The 21166-nt window shown below is 48.6% G+C and overlaps 1 protein-coding gene across 1 annotated transcript; it reads right to left on the reverse strand.

Annotated features, from left to right (window-relative positions):
* Nucleotides 1-15992: 15992 nt before the first annotated feature.
* LOC146867910 (zinc finger MYM-type protein 1-like) lies at nt 15993-20566 on the reverse strand. Its single transcript, XM_085608632.1, has 2 exons — nt 18521-20566; nt 15993-16399 (listed from the first exon to the last, which is right to left on the reverse strand). Exon 1 carries the CDS (start codon nt 20540-20542, stop codon nt 18560-18562), a length of 1983 nt encoding a protein of 660 aa, XP_085464758.1. The 5' UTR covers nt 20543-20566; the 3' UTR covers nt 15993-16399; nt 18521-18559.
* Nucleotides 20567-21166: the final 600 nt, after the last annotated feature.

Here is a 21166-nt window from a genome sequence, read left to right on the forward strand (position 1 = left end):
GTCGGTGCTCCATGGTGAAGTCCATTCCCTGCAGGGAAATGGACCAGCGCAAGAGTTTTGGGTTCTCCCCCCGCATCTGCATCAGCCATTGCAGGGGTCGATGGTCGGTTTGTACCCGGAAGTGGGCACCGAAGAGATATGGTCGGAGCTTTTTGAGGGCCCACACTACTGCAAATGCCTCCCTCTCAATGGTGCTCCAACGCTGTTCTCGGGCCAGGAGACGTCGACTGATGAAGGCCACCGGCTGGTCATGACCTTCGGGGTTCAACTGAGAGAGGACGGCTCCGATGCCGTGGGCGGAGGCGTCGGTCTGCACCACAAATTCCCGACTGTAATCGGGGGCCTGGAGCACCGGGGCGGTGCACAGGGCGGCCTTCAGCTCCTCGAAGGCCGCTTGACAATCAGGAGTCCAGCTGACCCGCTTCGGTTGATTCTTGGATGTGAGACCCGTGAGGGGCCCCGCGATGCTGCCGTAGTCCTTCACGAACCGCCGGTAGTAGCCGGTGAGCCCCAAGAAGGCTCGGACCTCGGTCTGGGTGACGGGGGGCTGCCAGGACTGGATGGCAGCAATCTTAAGTTGTAGTGGGGCCACCAGCCCACTCCCCACTTGGTGCCCAAGGTAGGTCACAGACCCTTGGCCAATCTGGCACTTGCCGGCCTTAATGGTGAGGCCGGCCCGCTGGAGGGCTCGTAGGACCTCTTGGAGGTGACGGAGGTGGTCGGACCAGTGGCGGCTGTATACAGCGATATCGTCCAGGTAGGCAGCGCTGAATTCTTCAAGCCCCGCCAAGACCTGGTTCACAAGGCGTTGGAATGTGGCGGGGGCATTCTTCATGCCAAAGGGCATGACCTTAAATTGATAGTGTCCATCGGGGGTAGAGAAGGCTGACCGTTCCTGAGCCCTGGGTGTGAGGCCGATCTGCCAGTAGCCCGCCGTTAGGTCGAAGGTACTAAGGTAGCGGGCGGCCCCCAGCCGGTCGATCAGCTCGTCTGCCCGGGGGATGGGATGAGCGTCGGCCCGAGTGACAGCGTTCAAGCCCCGGTAGTCGACGCAGAATCTCAGTTCAGGTGCGGTGCCGGGGGCAGCGGCTTTGGGAACCAGTACAACCGGACTGGCCCAGGGACTGTCCGAGGGCTCGATGACCCCGATCGTAAGCATCTTGGCCACTTCCTCTTGTATGCAGGCCCGTACCCGATCTGGTACGCGGTAGGCCCGGTGCCGGACAGGGGGACTGTCCCCGGTGTCTACGTCGTGCAAACACCAGGGGGTGACCCCGGGGGTGAGGGAGAACAGGGCAGCGAACTGCAGCAGGAGGTCCCGGCAGTCCTGGCGTTGCTCCGAAGTGAGGGCGTCAGAGAGCCGGACCCCGTCCACGGAGCCGTCCTTCTCCTGAGTTTTCAGGAGATCCGGGAGGGGCTCGGAGTCTTCTTCTGTGCCACTGTCTGTAGCCATCAAGAGGCTCAGTTCGGAGCGCACAAAGTGTGGTTTGAGCCGGTTGGTGTGGAGGACCCGAAGGGGGTTCCGGGAGGACCCCATGTCGATGAGGTAAGTGACGGGGCTTTTGCGCTCGACCACTTTGAAGGGCCCCGTCCACTTATCTTGCAGGGCACATGGTTCGGTGGGGGACATCACCCATACTTGCTGCCCAGGCTCGAATTCAACGGAGGAGGCATTGTGATCATACCATCTCTTCATGTCCTCCTGGCTGGCCTCGAGGTTCGCCTTGGCCATCTCCCTGAAGCGCCGGGTCTGGCTTCGTAAGGCCAGGATGTATTTGAAGACGTCTGGAGGGGTCGTTAGGGGGGCCATCTCCCAACCTTCCTTGACTAGGCTGAGGGGCCCCCGCACAGGGTGCCCGTATAGGAGTTCGAAGGGGCTAAAACCGAGGGACTTCTGGGGAACTTCCCGGTAGGCGAAGAGGAGGCACGGGAGCAGTACATCCCACTGGCGACGGAGAGGCTCTTCCAATCCCCCAATCATCCCTTTGAGAGTGCGGTTAAAACGCTCCACTAGTCCGTTCCCTGCTCCTCGGAAGCCGTGGCGTTCCCCTCTGGTGTGATGCTGTTTTGGTCGGAGGGTCCTGCGACCCCCGTTTCTGTCCATGACTCAAGAGCGCGCTTTAGATCATCCTTGGTACTCAGGCCGGTGGTAGCAATGCCAAGTTCTATGCAAAATTGTCTCAGTTCGCGGTGGTTGTATTCTTCTAATTTCTCCATTTGGAACTTCTCGGTGGAGCTGCTATCTTTGCTCGACATCGTGCTTTGTCGTGGGGTGAGCTACTCTCTGTACGATTACGCGTTGATTCGGATCGCGCCGCTGGCCACCAATGTTAGAAAAGGTAGACGGACCGGGAGGGTCGGCCGGGGTCCGGAGGAGAGGTCTCCGGGGAGAGCCGTCTCCAGCGATCGTACAGATAAGTAACTTCCCCCCCACAGACAGATGCCACACAAGGATAAGGTTCAGTGTTCTTTATAAGCACTTATTTAAGGTACGGTGGAATGATACAAGGAGGTCTGGACTCAGGGGTCCCCTCGATTATAGTCTCGCAAGGTAGGGAAGGGGGTAGCGGGACAGTCTATTTACCAATCAGGTAGTTCGGATGAGATGATGATGAGCTCACAATCCTCGAGCTTGGTGGTACGGGCCGCGGCAGCGCCAGCAGGTCCCGGTGTGGATGGTCGATACAACGGGCCGCGGCAGCGCCAGCAGGTCCCCGGAAGATATACGGTCCGCGGCAGCGCCAGCAGGTCCCGGTGAGGATGGTCGTTACAACGGGCCGCGGCAGCGCCAGCAGGTCCCAGGAAGATATACGGTCCGCGGCAGCGCCAGCAGGTCCCGGTGAGGATGGTCGTTACAACGGGCCGCGGCAGCGCCAGCAGGTCCCAGGAAGATGAATGTTGCAGAAGGCCGCGGCAGCGCCAGCAGGCAGGACGATGGTTCACAAGAGCGGGCTATGGCAGCGCCAGTAGACCGTCAAGGTTGAGTTCACTCGGTGTCTCTCGACTCCAGGATACAACTCCTTCCTGCTCCGGAGCTGCCTCAGTTATAGGGCTGGTGCCCTTTGATGTCCGGACCCTCGCACTTGGAGGTCGGAGGGCCCGGGATGAAGGTGTCCAGACACCCAGCAGGGGGTGGAGCCAGCGCCTGGGGGAGCTGGAGGCGATCGGCACCTGGCGGGGGAAGAGCTCTTGACACTTCGTTCTCCCATTGACCTGCCAAGTGGTCCGCTCACCTCCTGGGTGGATGGTGGTGCCGGGATGTCGGGGCCGGCCAGGCCCGGGGTTAGTGTCGAGGGGAGGCCAGGCGGCCGCGTGGTGCAGGGCCCAAGATGGCGGCTTGACCCGGCCGGGGAAGCCGGTGGGGCTGGACCCCGTGATGAGTAAGGGTCCGAGGGCAAAGGGTCCGTCGGGGGACGGAGTACCGGTGCTTGTCGCGGGGTTATGCCAGGTGGGCCAGAGTCCGGGCCCTGCCGAGCGGGGAGGGAGCAAGTCGCTTGTGAGGCCTGTCCAACATGCCCTCTGCATCATGCCCTGGAGAACACCTTCCACTGTCCCCCGCAACCCTTCGCCACATTCACCTTCAACATCAACGAGGACCCGCTCATTCTGTGTGGCCCTACCTCAGTAGATCGCAAGTCACCCTCCTGTGGCGGTGTGCCTGTGCCGGGCCGCTGTGCATCCGGGGCCCCTAACTCTGTGCAGCTCAAGTCAGGGACCCTGTCTGAATAAATATTGGATGACCTCTGTGAGTGTGGTCTTGGGGTCATTGAAGCCTGCGCTGTCCGCTGCCTCGGGCCTCAACTGCGGACCACCAGGGCTCACACATCAACTCGAGTTCTGACCAGCCCGGGTGTCGCATCACCGCAGGAGGCACACGCCACCATCGTCAGGGCCAACTCCAACCACCATCTGCCAGAGTCGAAACAGTGGTACTGGCAGACTAACGGAGTTGCTCAGACCTGTCGTGGATGCCATCATCTGCCTGATCCCCTGCTCAGCACTCCAGGTGCCAGTGACTCAGTGCACCGCAAGCCGTTGTCCGTTACTGATTGAGTTTTGAGCCGTGTAGAGGTTGTGCAGCTATGCCACCTCAAACAGTGTGGGGGCCCTGAGACGTTGATGGGGAAGATGATGCAGGTATGACACACCCCACTGCATCTGCATCAGGTGTCTGTCGGAGGGACACGATCCGAGACTTTTTCTTCACATGGGCGCGCTCATCTCTAGTGTCCCATCCCCAGTGCACTGCAACTCATGGACACTTCTGCATATTGGCTGTCCTCTGTACTTTCTCTGGCTCCCTCCATGTTGCTCAGCAGTTGACTCTTTTATGCAGGTGTTTTCTGTTTCCGTTGCACTGGTGTCTAATGTTCAAGTGGTTGCCAGCACCAGACATTCCGTGTGGAATGGCTTACACTCACCCCACACACATCCAGCACAGGCGGCACTGTACATGTGGCCCTGCCAATAAAGGGGCTGGGCGCATGTGCCCATAGCCAGTTCAACATGATATTTGCGTGTGTCCCTGTGGTCTTGTTGTTTGCATGAGGGCCTTGGGCCCAACACATTGTGCTGTGTACATCGGATGCAAACGTATCACCGCAGGCAGCGGGTTGGAGCTTGGACATATAGCTTTGTCATCATCCACCCAAAAAGGGGATTGGCCAGGGCCATCGTATGCAGGGCCAACATGGGTGTGTGACTGCAATTTGAGCGCCCCTGCCCGTGGTTCTGTACTGTGAATGTGCAACTGCATGTGTCTCTATGGCAGTGTGGGTCTCCTTAGTGGGGTGTTGGTGGCCCCTGAAGGATGATGGACACCTACGTATGTGTCCTGGTTTGCATTCCATGGGTTCAGCCCCCACCCACACCTGTTGGGCCATCTCCTTTTGGCATGCAGGAACATGGCATTGGGGTGCGATGTGTGGGTGGGTGAAGTGTCGTGAGCCAGCTGTGCTTGCGGGTGCTTCCTGCTGTGTGGTCTGTTGCAAGGTGGGTGTTCTCCTCTGAGTAGCTTGGCTGTCTGGGTCCTGGTGGTGGGTTGCGTGGGATATCCATGTGCTGTTGTAGGGCGTTGGTGTCGACTGTTGGGTGGTCCTCTCCGGCATCATGGATGTGTTGTATTCTGTGCTCTGCTGAAGGTGTTGTGTGCCCCTCTGCGATGTGAAGGGGAGGTGCGTATTGACTTTGCGTTGACATATATGTTGGCGCATTGTGCAGGTTTGAATGCAGACTGTATGGCAATGTACATTGTGACTGTTTGGGGGGTGCTGGATTCTTCTGCGGGACAGTGTACATTTGGTCTACAAGATGTATGTGATGTCGTACGCGTACACTTCCATTTCCCAGTTTACGGCTCCGTCAGATGTAGTAGGCATGTTTCTGTGCATGTGCAGAGGCAGTTGTGTCCTCTGTTCTGCAGTGTCGGCTCTGCACGTTGTTCCTCGTTGTCGTCAATGTGGGTGTGCTGTTCGTACTATGTGTGTGTGCTCATGTGCCAAGGGGATCGGGCCCATGGTCCTGGGTGATTGTGTTTGTGCAGTGTGCTACACCGTGTTGTGCATGTATGCCATTGTGCCCACTCCCCCCGTCCCCCCAGTCCCTGTTTGTTGCACTTCCTGTTGATGTTCTGTCAGGTCCTCTCGAGCTGTGTCCATACTCCCTGCTCCTTGCACCGTCTCCACACTGATGACTGTGGCCTGGGTTTCCTTCAGCTCCTCCTGCGGCGCAGGACTGCCACCTCCTGTCACCGTTGCTGCCTTCCTGTTGGCAGAGGGTTTGTGCCTGGTTTAGGTAGTCACGTCATGCCGGCGCCTATTGGCCTCCTGGATTGGCCTCCTGGTCACTCAGACTGCAATCCAGGTGGTCTGCTAGTAGGTCAGTTGCTGGTAGTGTTCTCTCACCTCTGTGACGCTGGTCTTGTTTTCCTGAGGTCTGCCCCCGTCTTCCTCTCCCTCTTCTCCTTGGCCTTCCCCGACCCCGTTGTTTCTTGCTGGTAGTCTGTGGGGGTTGTGGGGGTTGTGAGGTTTGAGTTGGCCCCAGCGCTGTGTCAGGGTGCATCCATGTTGCTACGCGCTTTGAATTGTTTTTGGTGTATTTTTTCTGTGGTTTTAATGGTGCATTGTTCCGCCAGACGTGTTGGATTTGCAGGCCTATGGCTGGTTTCCGCTACTTTTTGTACTGCGATTGGCCTCATCGCATTTTTTTTGCGTTTGCGTATCACATTTATGTGGTGAGGCGTTGATTTTCACGTGGGGATTTGGCAGGTTATCTGGTGACTATCGCATGCTACCGCCTTGTTGTGAATTCCACGTTGGCACGGGGTTATTTTCCCGCAATAAGCTGCGATATTGAAAATTGCGTTACGCTACTCTTGCGGTAGTTATCACACGTTCTTGTGAATATACCCCATGGTGTCTTCCTCTCACACTTCGTCATCCAACACACCGCTATGTGCTGCTTCACATAACACAATAACCGCACGTCGGTGGTCATCAAACACAATATGGAAACACTTCCCCACAAAGACAACATCCTTCTAAACACACACTCTACACGGTGTCGCATGCTATTCATATTAGCAAGCAGTTCAGTGCCTCACATAGGGGTATTAAGTGCTATATAAATTATGCACTACAATTTAATACAATCACCTATGTCTCCACTGCCAAGGGAGAGAAACAGCTCAATTTAATTCTGCCTAGGGCATCTCTAAGTTGGATGAGTGCCAGAAGAATGTTGTTGGTTACACCCGTGGATAGTTTGTCACTCAACAAACCTCGAAGGGTTGGTACACTAAATATTTGCCTTCGGGCTTCTGTGTGTCATGAAAATCCTATTCTGGCCTAAAGAAAACTCTACCTTGAAATTACTGCTCTTAACATAATGAATTGCTTCATGTACACCATTGTCTGTATTCCTACTTTAGTTGGCAAGCAGGGTCCATCGTCAGGAACGTTGGCTTGCGTGGTTGTCAACAAAGCAGACTCAGGTGTAGTTCATGCCGACAAAACACAGTGTACCACTAATTTTATTTAACTGTGAAAATTGCAAATTACACTTTGATATAGAACCGTTGACCCAGATGACATGTTTTCTGCAGGAGTCAAAACATTGGATATTGGATTTTTTCGAGAAGCCATTTTTTAAAAATCCATCAGAAATAATGCATATGATTACAATGTTTATTCAGCACCACCCCCCCCCCCATGTTTCCAATTTGGAGCTAGATCGTGGCTTATTAAAATAGTTGCCAAGTGACCCTATACACTGTGTGACACGTTTAGACAGTCCTGGCTTTGTAGCTAACAGCACTTAACTGTTAGCAGCTCATATAGTGCATGCTGCGGAGCAGTGGGGCGCAGTGGGCGAGTGGCAGGGTGGGGGGGTAGCAAACATGTACATACGACGGAGTGGAGGAACAGAATAATTACCCTGGTCTTTTAGTGCACTTGGTCACCCTGTTAACAGGGAACTTTAAAATGGCCGCTGGGCAGGAGATCCTCTAGTGAGCTCTGGGTTGGGGATCACCAAACCGGTTGATATCCCCGTATAACCCAATCGCCCATCGCCCTGCAGTCCATTCGCACTCCACATCAACATACGGGGACCCGCTGAACATTTTCACGGACATCACTTACCTTCCTTCGGCCCGTCTGCCACTGGACTAATGCCTCACCCCAGCCGACTGATGACAGGGAGCCTCCATTATCCGACGATCCTCAGGATGAGGTCCCCACATATCCAGCGTTGACACGGCATCTCGGGGTCCTGGTCACTGATGCCAATTCTTCGCTTGGGGTCCTCGCGCAGGCTGACCGCAGGGGGCTGGCCACCGGAGCGGCGAAATCGGGAACCAACAACCATAACACCGGTGAGTTGCACCGATCACAGGGCGTCTGTCTTCGAGAGTGACCTCCCAGACGCTGATGGCATCAGTACAATGACTGCCGATCGATAGACGATTTATCGTCCCACTGAGACGGAGAGCGCACTGTTCGGGGGAGCCAAATTACTGGCAGTGTGCTTCTGCAGCTGGTACGCTCCAGCGCTCGCCCCGGGGAGTCACGCATCGCAGCTGACTCCGAGGTTGGGACTTTATTGACTTGAATGGACCGCTCATGGCCAAACAGGTTAAGCTGCAATCATTTTCCTCTCGGCTGCGTTCATTTGCCTATGAGGGCACAGACACTTTAACTATTTTTATTGTTGTTTCTGGTCTCTTTCCGAAGCCCTGCCGCCAAGGGAGAATTTCTCCATTTTGATTCTGTCAGCCCATAACTATCGACCAGTTAATTTCAAAATGGTGCCTATCTTGTAGCCCTGAGGGGAAGACCAAACAGGGATCATCACCCTGTATCTCAAAACTTTGCCCTTATGCCTCACCATGGAAATAGGACTCGATTTGTGGATTTGACACTAAAATCAATAAAAGGATCACTAATACTAGAGGTGCAAGTCTCGACCTATTTGGCGGCCATCTTGGAAAGGCTTTTTCCATTTACTTTGCCCACTGAAAGTCCTGATGGCTGGGGATGAGTACAGGGAATTATTTATTAATCATTCGCCCTTGACAAGGTATGAGTGACCAGATACGTCCCTTGCCTCCACTGTCTCCTCGGTTTGTGCCCACCATGGATGCCTCTGCCATCAGCCCAACTGAAGGATCACTCTCTCATGTGGGCCTCAGTGCCTTTAAGATCACTTATCCCCCTAACCTCACTAAGAGTGCATCAAAAAAATTCAAACACAACTTAATAAAAAAAAAACGGAAACACTTATATCAGATACATATTTCTGTATGTCTAATGGCAACACCATGTATGACCAAATCTTCTTCACAAATAGAAGAGCCCAATGGAGAAAAACTCTCATATCATTAGGGCTCGCGCCCTGCGTTGCAGAGCGCAGCACTGCTCGTGCAGGCGAGAGCCCTTTTGTCCAGGGTTTGAAAACGGACCCTGGAATCGCACACGCTCGTGCGTGTGCTTTTCCTTTTAGGTTCCGCTATTGGGCTTTGATTGCGTGTTTTTTTAAAACAGAACACGCAATAGGCCAAAGGCGGGCGCATTGCTCCGCCCATGGCCTATTGGTGTCTGTTACGCGCACCAAAGGCCATGTGGTTTCAATTATCGTGCCCAGACATGGGCGTGATAATTAAAACCACATGTCTCAATGTGGCGCGCGCGCGCACCACTCACGGCTTTTTTGTGGTACAGAAGCGATCGCGAAATTCCCTGCCGCTTGTTTCATTTTGCCTACTGTCCTATAGCAAGCGTTTCTCTCCGAGAGCAGGCTTCGCCTCAGTTACATAGCAGGCGCTTTGTGCCCCAATATCAGCCTATGCAAGACCCACAGCAGGCATTTTGTGTTAAAATAGAATTGGCTTGATAAAAATCTGCAGCGCACCGGCTGCGCGTTAATTTGCTCCGATTTTGAAATATGGAAAACTATTTCCCTTCAATTTCTTTCTCTGTTGTATTTCCATTCTGAACTGATGAATCATATCAGAAAAAAGGCGCAGACAGAGTTGGACCGGTGAGGCAATTAACGATTTACATATCGAAAGACTTGGCGGATTTGTAAGGGGAAGGGTTTGCAAGAGTGGAAAAAGAGTGAGAGGCTGGGAAGACAAATAGCTGAAGCGGGGAAAGAGACTAACTAAAGACCAACATTAGGTTCAGTGGGAATATAAAATACACTGAGGTTTGGAGCATCACCCAAGGTGAATCAGGAGCGCACTTGTGCCCTTCCTGTGCATGTTAGTTCTATTAGTTTGACTTGAGCCTATGTTTTGACATTTTGAATGCATGATGTTACAAGGATGCAGTGAAGATGATAGGCAAGAAGTAGGTAGGGGGATAAAGGACATTTCATTATGAATTAGTTGTTTTTAGGTTGGCCATTCTACAGCCAATTTGGCTAAGATGCTGGCTTAAATAGGAACGCATCCAGCAGCTTCTCAAAGGTGAGCAAAAAACGGGTGGGTCTGATTTCTGAACTAAATTAGTTGGCGCAGTTAGGCACGATAGTGGAGAGTGAAGAGCTGCTCAGTGGAGAATTTGTACCTTGAGGAACTCTAGCCTGGCCTTTAAAGAGGTCTATGTGCATCTGCCTTGTGAGAGAAGTGTCAAAGCAAGTTTCTCTCGGGGAAACTATGCAAAGAAGGCCACAACTTCACCAGAAGTCAACAAGCATTTGCAATGCAATAGGTCTGCGCATTACTGAAAGTTTGAGCTATTGGTGTTGCAAGTAATAAAGCAACACCACTAGCTCAAACTTTCAGTGATGCAAGACCTATTGCATTGCAAATGCTTGTTTTTCCAGTGTAAACAGATGAGGAAAACACCCCATGGATTTAGTATTTCTATTACTTCCTCTCCTATCAACAAAGTAGATCTCACCAGTACTATCTACAACAATGGGATCGTTCTCATTCAAGCTTCCAATCGAAACCTAGAGCAGTTCGACAAACTCTTTGTTAAGATCAAAAGTTCTGTAGCTAACAATTCAACCCCAGTGCGACAAGATCTAGCACAAATCACCTCAAGGACACTCCAAAGCAATGCTTCCATTTCCTCCTCAGATTTACCTCCTCACCCACCACCCTTCCCTTGCCCCTGCCAGGTTCTGAACCGTTCGAACCACATATTTTGCGGCCATTAACCCATTAAACCTATCACCTTCGCCAACCTCCTTATCAATGCTTCCTGGAACACCGCTAATACTCAGTGACCAACCCCCTCCTCTGGAATCTCCCATTACCACCTCTGACCCCTCTAACACACATCGATACCCATACCCCCTCTCCAGATCTTCACACTCAGCCAACCTCCTTGTCAATGCTTCCTAGAACACCGCTAATACTCAGTGACCAACCCCCTCCCCTGGAATCTCCCATTACCGCCTCGGACCCCTCTAACACACATAGACACCCTCTCCAGATCTCCAAACTCAACTTCCTCCCCTTTCCCAACACCCAGACTTGTTGGCACACTTGGACGATATCTCACTCCAGCTGCACCTTCTCGAACTCCACGGTTTGAAAGCCCTCTCACTTGAATATCTCCCCTTGTTAAGCCCCCTCCTCTCTCGTCCGAACCGGACCAGAGCCCCCGACAGCGCCAGTGACACAGCTCACCGTGACCAACCCTCTTCCCCTACTATATCCAAAACCGTACCCCTACCTAACGCAGCCTCTCCCCCAAGAAGCTCGTTGACCTGTCTTGCACCCAACTAAATTGACAGCCTTCTCAATTCTTATTTGTCCAGCACAGACATCAACATGATTCCACAGGGAATAATTCAAACTATTCATTCTAACCCGAACAGAGAACCCTACCACAACCTCAGAGTCATAAGCAACGACAACCTCACGAGAGTGAACATCATTCAGACGTCTCCCCCCCATACTCCGGCTCCACTCAAATGCATACTTCTCAATTGTAGGTCTGCCAACAAACAAGCCTCCGATGTCTTTGACCTCATACAACATAATGAGATCGATATCATTATCCTCACAGAAACTTGGCTCAACCCCTCGTCCACTCCTATTCTAGACCTCTTGGTGCCCCCCCACCCATGACATAATTCGTCTGGACAGAGTTAAGAAGCTGTGAGGTGGCCTAGCTTGGATACATCGGAGCACACTCACGATCTCCCTCTCAGAGTCCTCTTCGCCATTAACTTGAGAATACCTTTGTCTCAACATTTCTAGTAACAATCACCTGGTTTGCAAACTACACACATTCTATCACCCCCCAGGCGACAACCTCCCCTTCATCGAACAATTAATGGAAATCATCTCTGGCAATGTGTATTCAGTGCAGTCCCACATCTACCTTGGGGACTTTAACCGTCACTGGTCGAACCCTAATGACCAAGCAGTATTATGCCTCAATTCTTTCTTGATTGATCACAAATTGATTCAGCATTGTGAACTGTCTACCCATATTAAAGGGGAAACTCTAGACCTCATCATCTCCAAAGGACACACCATCACATTGGATGGCGCAAACAACTAAACCAAAGATTTGGAAAAGGGACCACAGAGATATCAATACAGTTGACCTAGCAACCCGCTGTAAACGTGCCCTCTCTTCCCAAGTGGACATACATAAAGTCCATGTAGTCACAGACTTCTACAACTCTTCTATTTCTAGCATCATGGGCTCTATGGCTCCACTCCCAAAAAAAAATGCACCTACAAAAATATCCAAACCTTGGTTCAACAGCAACCCAAACTCGGAACGTCGCAATCTAAGGGCCATTGAACGTTCCTGGAGATCCACTCCATCTGTGGACCAGCTAAAAATCCTTAGATCCACAAGAAACAAACAAATCAAGACAGCTAAGGCGGACTATTTCAGATCCCAACTTAACAAAGCGGCTACTCGCCCAAAGAAACTGTTTAAACTGGTTAAACAACAATCGGTGGAAGCCCCTAACCGATCAGCTTCGGAAGTCAGCCATCCCTCATGTGATGATCTGGCTGCTTTTTGTACTGAGAAAACTAGACTTATTAACATTGATCTAGAAACCAGGCAGGGTCTATTACTACCCAATGGACCAGCACCCCCCCTGCCCTTACTAGACATGATTGAACCATGTAGCTGGGGTATCAAGAACAATGCTTTCTGGGACACCTTTACCACCCTCAATGAAAGTGATATCAAAAAGGTTCTTCGGAGTATTAACCCATCTAATCACTTTAGTGACCCGTTACCACCCACCATCTTCAAAGTAATTAAGGATGCCATGTCTCCCACCTGGAAAAAGATCGTCAATGCATCCTTGTCACAAGGCACGATCCCAGAATGCCTAAAAGCGGCTCAGGTAACACCTATATTAAAAAAAACTACTGCAGACAGTGCAGATCTTAACAACTTCTGCCCTATCTCCAGCATCCCCACAATAGCTAAACTCCTTGAAAAATGCGTCCAGTCACAACTATGTACGCACATCGAAAATTTCCATCTCCTGGACCAACACCAATCTGGCTTTCGTAGTGGGCACTGCACAGAATCGTCTCTCACTCACGTGATGGATGACATTTTAATAATGCTTGATCGAAATTAATCCTGCATCCTTATCCTACTTGACCTTTCCTCTGCATTTGACACTGTCAATCATAACAACCTCCTAGTCATTCTGGAGCATAGGATGGGCCTCTCTGGTCAGGTGCTGCATTGGTTCTCGTCCTTCCTCCAGCACAGGTCCCAAAGAGTTACGGCAAACCACTCACTTTCCCAGTCATCCCCAGTCACCATGGGGGTTCCCCAAGGGTCCTCTTTATCTCCCATTCTCTTCAATTTGTTCCTGGATCCATTAGCTAATGTACTAAAAATCCATGGACATTCGCTTCCATATGTATGCAGACAACACCCAACTCTATCTGAAAATCTCCTCCCCGGATAACATCACTTCACTCAACTCCACCCTACTGACTACTCAAAACTGGTTAACTGAGAACCACCTCCTGCTAAACACCTCCAAAACAGAATTCCTCCTCATTTCTCCCCCGAAACACACTCCTAAAATCGACCTCTGGATGAACCAACTCACCGCCTTCAACTGCTCCCCCACATTATTGACTCGGCTAAATCTTTAGGAATCACCCTGGACAAGCATCTGAACATGAAGACTCATATTAGCAATATGTGCAAGGGAGCTAACCACCTTCTGAGGACACTCAGGAATCTCAAACCTTTTCTACCTCAAGCAGATTTCAAGCAACTGTTCCAAGCGCTTGTTTTGCCGAGGCTTGACTATGGCAGTGCTATTCTTTGTGGCCTCCCCAAATAAACTTTGGCCCCTCTAAAGGCTTCATTGAATGCGGCGTCCAGATTGGTTACGGGCACCAAGCGAAATGCCCACATCTCCCCGGTCTTAAAATCTCTAAACTGGCTGCACTACGAAGCTAGAATTCAACTAAAGATTACCTGCCTATCGCACAAAGCCCTCCACCTCAAAACCCCCAACTACCTAGCGCAAAAGCTAGAACTATCCAGAGGGGGTAGACCGTCTAGGAGTGCTAATTCCCTCCTGTTGAAACCTCAGATCTTCCGCACAAAGAGAACATGCCAACGAGCCTTCGTTGGCTCTGCACCAAACATTTGGAACTCTCTTCCACCCGAAATTCGTAGAATCTCTTCCAAGGTTGCTTTCAAACTGGAGGTAAAAAGATTCCTCAGGAATAAGTTCTTACCTTAATAAGAGGTGCGACTGTCAGCTCTAATCGCATCGGACATACTCCAGAATTTGTTGTTAATCTTGTATATTTTTATTGTATTTGCTCCACTGATGTCATTATGTTTCATCGACTAGCCCATTCTTCGCTTACCCCAGGTTGGTAAACGATCTGTTATGTGAGCACTATTTGATTCAATGCCTAGGTAGATTCCCCACGTGACTCATGTACTGAACTGTTACCTTCCTTTACCTCAAATTGTAAAGCGCTCTGATATCCTTCGGGATCAAGTTTGCGCTATATAAAACTTTCTAAATAAATAGATAAATAAATAAGTCCCAGAATGCAACTGTTGGTTAAAAACCCGGAAATGGCGGCACACATGACATTGGGCCAATCGGCAGCCATAAAGTGTGATACAGCAGGAACTCTTACTTTACTCAATGGAAATCTTCTACAGTAAAATGCCGTTCGTCTTTTTATGTAATAATGGGTGCTTAGGGAGGTGTAGGTATCAGTAGTACCACAGGTGCATTGGTACTGGGGTCAAAGGGTGTCAAGGGCCCTCATTTACCCCAACTAGTGGTTGTTTATTTGCTCTAAAAAAATGAAATGAGGGGTTCCAGGTGCCTTGCTTACGTGAGGGCCCACGAGTCCTTCCTATGTCAATGGGTGCATCCCTAGTAGAAGGCCTCATTTTTTATTTAAATCTGTTTATTGTCATTTTTGCTTATTCAAAGGATACATAACCTTTAGAAAAATCTTGTATATGAAGCACATGTACATAACAACATACCCTAGTAGAAGGCCTCATGGGTATGATTTTAAGATGGAATCTAATTTTTGGAAAGGAAACATAATTAAATATATTTACAATGTATAATCTGAATCCCTAGAGAGACCGCTACTCGAAACAAACAAGTGTATCCAGTTCGATTGGTGTTGAAAGACAGACATGCTTTTGTGCTGTCATTGTTTCCCTACAGCCAAAAGCAGGATAAGTTTAGAGCGTTTCAGTCAAAACTTACTTCATGAATCGATTTCTACTTCACAAAAAAAGGCAAAGTGACACCAAAGCAACCCAGCAGTGGAGAAACAGCCTATAAATTTACAAAGAAAGTACCAGTATCACTCTACCTTATGGCAACACCCGATCTGACAACTCACACGGTATAGGCAGGCACCCTCCACACGGTCACCCGGTGGCGAAATCACACGGAGACAGGGAAAACAACCAGTAAACAACCGCAAAGAGTGGATTTCCAGCTTGTCTTTCGATGCTTTGAACAGCCAATATCCATTAAGAGCAGGGGCGGTGGGTGAGATTAGAAAGTGGTGGGGCGCAACCGAATTAGCATACAGCACCGTAGCGAGCGAGCGCAGCTCGCGAGCCCGAACCCCAAAAGGGGGGTTTGGGGGGATTACCCCCCCCAAGAAAATTTTGGAAAAAAAGAAGAAAAATCGTGCATTTTCAAGCAAATTTGAGAAAGCAGGAAGGTTAATAAAGCAATTGTGAAAGTGCAGTTATTACATTAATAGATGGCATAACATAGGTAGCTGCTTATTCAGTATTACCACAGAGCTTCATACATTCTGTCCTATTATGCTCAGGTGCTGAATTCAGACTATAAGACTCATGGAAATCTCAGCTCTAAGAGTAGAAGAAGTTGCACAGCAGTGTAATGGTTGCCAGGCTCGTTCCGCAGGAGCGTCAGGAACTTGAAGAAAAGTCCACAGTCTTCCCCTACGGCCTTCCGACTCTATTAGAATAGACTCTAGAGTAACGAATGGCACGCAAGGGGAAAACAGGGAAACAAAACAAGGAAAGGCGGGGGAAGAAAAACAGTCTTACAACATACTGAATATTAGACTCTAGAGTAACGAATGGCAAGCAAGGGGAAAACAGGGAAACAAAACAAGGAAAGGCGGGGGAAGAAAAACAGTCTTACAATATACTGAATATAAAAGAGGCAGCGCAATGCGCTGTTACCGTGATTCTGGTTGAGCTGAACTTTGTACACACACTTCACATAGGTCCACGCAAGTACCCCAAATATAAATGGTATAAAGCAGTGTTTCCCAAACTGTGGTCACATTCCCAGGGGGGTCCTCAGGCAGTAATTTTAAAAGCACAAAAAAGTTCCTTGTAGAATCAGCAGTTTTCCAGCAACAATAAAAGTGTCAAGATTACGTCGGTGATTAATGTACCTGCTGGAGAGAGATGAGAGTTGTGTCAAGTGGCAGCTTTGACTTATCTAATGTAGCACAGAGGGTTAATATGCCTACTGCAAAGAACGTGTACCATGCATTTTGAAAAACATTTTTTATGTGCCTAGGTTAGTGGGTTACTGCTTTAGTCACAGATTCTTTTGTTACTGTGCAGTTCATAAGTGACAATAGTAATCTAGCACAGTGACCTATAAACTGTCATCAAAGAGCTGCTTGCAAGCTGCATGATACAAGTTAGAAACATATGTTTGTTTCAAGTCTTTCATTATCCTAATCCTGCTAAAAAGGTTTATTTGGGTGGAAATACATTTTTATTGTTAAAGTCAATGCTAACCACTGTTATGTTCTGAATCCTGAGTTTGTGCTTCTCCAGACCAAGCACTCTTTAAAAATGCCTACCAGTATGAATAACATGTGAATCCTACACCCTGTAGTCGCATTTGCCTTATGTAACATTTTCTATACACTGATTTACACGTATGAATCATTGTCTCCATGGGGCAGATTTGCAAGAAAATTGACTGTGTGTGTCGCAAGCCATTTGGCTGCGCCGCACTGAGTCACTTTCGAAGCACAGGGATGCGACATATTTACAACAATATGTTGCATCTCTGTGCTTCCCCCTGTGCTGGCGCACAAACTGCTGCCATACGCCTGCACAGGCACATTTGCACCATGGTGCAAGGATGCCTGTGTCGTGGGGAGATTGTTTATGTGCAGGAAGTAACCCTTCCTGCATGTAAACAATCAGAAATGGCGTTTTTCAACTTCTAAGTGTGCTGCATTAGCACACATAGAACTTGCAAAACGTCATTGTTTTACTGATTGTTTATGTGCAGGAAGGGACACCTTCCTGTACATAAGCAATCACCAGAGGTAATATCCTGTTTCTATGCGTGCTGCAGAATGCAACATGCATAGAAAGAGGAGAAATTAATAAATTTCTCCAAGTTGCCCCTCCCTACGCCTCCCCTGGGGTGGCGTAGCATTCAGACACATTTCCAGATTTACGATTCCTCGTAAATCTGGAAATGTGTCTGGTTCCATGGGTTATGCGTGGGAACACCCACAGCAACACTCATGGAACGTCCCTTTCACGTAAAGTGCTGTGTGCAATTGGGCCATATTTACAAGACCAGTAAAAGTCACGCAGGGTTGCTTTTCCTGCCTTGGAAATATGGGGCACTAAAATGCGTCACTGGTGCATCACTTTTTGTGACGCACCTGTGGCGCAAGGGGCTTGTAAATCAGCCCCTATATGTGTGTGATTTAAGGTGCTCTGACATCCTTCAATGGTATGAGAGATGTTATAAAACAAATTAAATACATGTGACAGAGGGGCTATGGAGAGATGAGGCACTGTTGGAGGAGGATAATATGGGAATCATTGAAGAACCCCAACAAAGATTGTCATATCCTGGTGCATAGTAAGGTCATCATTTACTACTCTTTAAAAGCTGATACAATTCAATATATAATGATACATTTGTTGTAGACTGCACCATTGTTTCCTAAATTGTCTTGGGGGGAGAGCCTCCCAAAGCCCCCTTTGTAGTGGTCAGGCGCACTCACTGCACTAGGTGTGCACTGTATGGGGACTGGTCTGCAAACATTTGCCTGGGCTGCTTTGGGTTTCCAGTCTGGCCCTGGCAGGAGTCTCATACTGCGAAATAAAACCAACCATTTAAAAGTTAGTCATGGAGATGCAGCGCTAACCCTCCTGTTTTTTGCTAATTCTTTCAATATAAAATACTAAAATCCTTAGTAATTCGAGTATCCGTTTTGTGTGCACACGTGTGTTTATTGTTTTCGAATTACTGTTTTAATGTTTGAAATTTAAGTCATACAAATTGCTTGGGGGTCCCCGGCTTCCAGTGGTGACTCAATTGGGGTCCTCAGGAGTAAACAGTTTGGGAACCACTGGTATAAAGGTTTTCGCAATTTGCCAAGGGGAAAGGTTTGATAGGCAACACAAGCAACGAATCGTTCACCCTGCGGGAGACAGGTCCGGCCAGTGAACAAAGGTGAGCAAATCTGTGTAGTCTCCAAATAGAACAAACACTACAAAACTTTTAAAAACAGAGATAACAATGCATTTCTTACCTCAATCAGAATTTTTTGTATTCAAACAAGTAGCAGCATTCACTTTTTGTAGATGAAATCCGCACGTCTCTCTTTCAGTGTAGCAAACTTGTCAATTACTTTCATGTTGAAGTCCGGTATCTTTTGGACTAGCTTGCTCTCTACAGATAGCATCGCCAAAGCATTTAGTCTTTCCTCTAGCATGGTGTTCCTGAGGAATGTCTTTATGCGCTTTAAGGCTGAAAAACATCGTTCAGCTTCTACTGTTGTCATTGGAGTCGTAATCACAATTTTTAGTAAAGTCACTGTCTCTGTAAGTGAGTTTTCCATATGCAGTTTATGAATTAAACTCAGCAAAGTCAAGGCGCTTGTGGCCTTCCGGTACACAGGCATTCCGTAGAGTACAGTTAACTCAGTTCTCAGCTGCTCTTTTTTGAGCATAGGATACGCTTCCACAGCCTGATTCAGAGCACGCTCAGGGAAGGATTCATCATATTGTGCAAACTCTTTACCTTGCAATAAAGTCGCACTCACCAAATGTTTTGTGAACGAAAAGCGTTCTTTCGCCTGCACAATTACAATGTCACATATCTCCTTTCCAATTCGAACCAGAGAGGTGATGTTTTGTCTGCGGTTTGCAAAAACAGAATGCTGCGGCAGTTTGCTCTCTAAATCTTCAACCCCATCTCTCACTTTCATAATCTGTTGTACAAATGCAGATGTATTGGCTTTCACAGAGACAGTATCTAGGTCTTTTCTTTGCAACTGATCGTATAACACATCAACAGGAATCATTATGTCATGAAATAAAAACAGTAAGAACTGAAACTCTTTGTCTTGTAGTGTTCTAATAAAGCCATGGGCTTCATTCTGACTTGTGTGATCAAAGTCTGCTCTGGATGCTATGGCGACAAAACATTTCTCAAGGCCCTCCCTCTGTTCAAAGATTAAGTTGACTGTACGAATGTGAAAGTTCCAACGAGTTGAGGATCCCCTTGGTACGCTTTTGTCCACAATCTCATGAAGGGCTTCTGTTCTTTTGGGGGAACGTGTGAAGAATGCTGCTATGCCTCCGATATCCTGAAAGAAGACTCGTGTCTCTCTGATCTTTGATACCGCCTGTTGCATAATAAGATTGAGTTGGTGGGCGTAACAGTGCACAAAATGAGCATTAGGGTACACATCTCGAATTCTCTTCTGAACTCCACTAAGGCTCCCACTCATTACGGATGCACCGTCATAGCTTTGTGCGATAAGCTTTTGTTTTTGAGGCAGGTCCGGGAAAATTAAGTCCAGTTGACACAGTATTGCTTCAGTGATGGTTGCTGCACTAGAGTCACTTAAATGCGTGAAGCCATAAAATCTTTCCACAATGTTTCTGTCACTGTCAAGGTACCGAAACACTAACACGGACTGTGTTTGAGTGGACACATCAGTGGTGTCATCAGCCTGAATAGCCACAAAGTCTGTGTTTCGCAACTCTTGCACAATATGGCTTCTTATAATTTCGAGCATACAGTCAAGGAGTTCATTTTGTATTGTATTAGAGGTGCCCTTAAAGACTGTAGCATGTGCTAAATGTCTTTCCAAATCCTGGTCTATGGTTGACATTAAATCCACTAGGCCTCGGAAGATCCCAGGTTTTGAGGAAGTTTCCGATTCATCATGGCCTCGCAATGCCAGTTCGAAAGCACCACAGAAACGAATGCAATCAATGATCTTGGATAGATTTTGTCTGTTCTTATCCACAGCTTCATTGTGTTTTTGAATGGATTTGCGATACGCATCATTTATCTGCTGCTCAATTGGTGCGTCTTCCCCCAACATTCCCAGTCTTGTCAGGTTTTCCAGATGATTTCTTGTGAGCGCATGCTTCTTTATTTTTTCAGCGATGTGCTTCAGGTCGACCATTCCTTGCCGTGTCCAAGAAAAGTCACCGCCAAACAGCAAGCAGGGGAAGCAGAACAGAGAATTGCGTATAGGGCAGCCTGTAAGCCAATCAGCTTTTGTGTACCAGGCATTTGAGAATGTACGTTTTGACATTTTTCCTCTGTCCTGGGTAGTTTGCTGTAGGTTTATTTCAGGCTGATGAGGTCCCAATTCTTTTAACTTCAGTTTTCGTTCAAGTGGCCGTGACTGGAATGACTTTGTAATCAGCTCTTGTACTGTATTCATGATGGGGTGTCGGGTGTTGCTGGCCTTACCAATATATATATATATATATATATATTAAAGAAACCTGTCAATAATCAAAGTACAACGTATAAGGTGCAGTGCAATAATATCAAATTTCAGTATAAATACATTATACATATATATTGTGCATTATCCTAATACATCTCAAATGACTGCTAAAAATAGAGCCGTACTGCCTCCTGCCTCTCTGTGCCATAGTGTTGCTGGAGGCACTGAAAGACACTGCTTGAGGGCCTTGAGAGTGACCACATGACATACATGCTCTAACTACGATGTAAAAAAATATATAGCATCAGTTGCCTTACCTTTAACACTGGTGTTTGCTGGGTTGTAGCCGGGGTCGGGTGAGAGAGCAGCAAAGGAGGTTGGGGTCCTCTTGTTGTTTGCTGGAAAATTGCCCCAAAATGCGGTAATGTTTCAGGTTGTCAGGTGCTGAAAATGAAAAGATAACAATTTATTTTTGAAACAGTA

Source organism: Triturus cristatus, chromosome 1_2 (genome assembly GCF_964204655.1).
Source record: "Triturus cristatus chromosome 1_2, aTriCri1.1, whole genome shotgun sequence".
Taxonomy (NCBI): Eukaryota; Metazoa; Chordata; class Amphibia; order Caudata; family Salamandridae; genus Triturus; species Triturus cristatus.

Excerpts from the sequence above, each read along its gene's own strand:
- LOC146867910 (XM_085608632.1), bottom strand. The coding sequence starts at position 20,542 with ATGTCAAAACGTACATTCTCAAATGCCTGGTACACAAAAGCTGATTGG.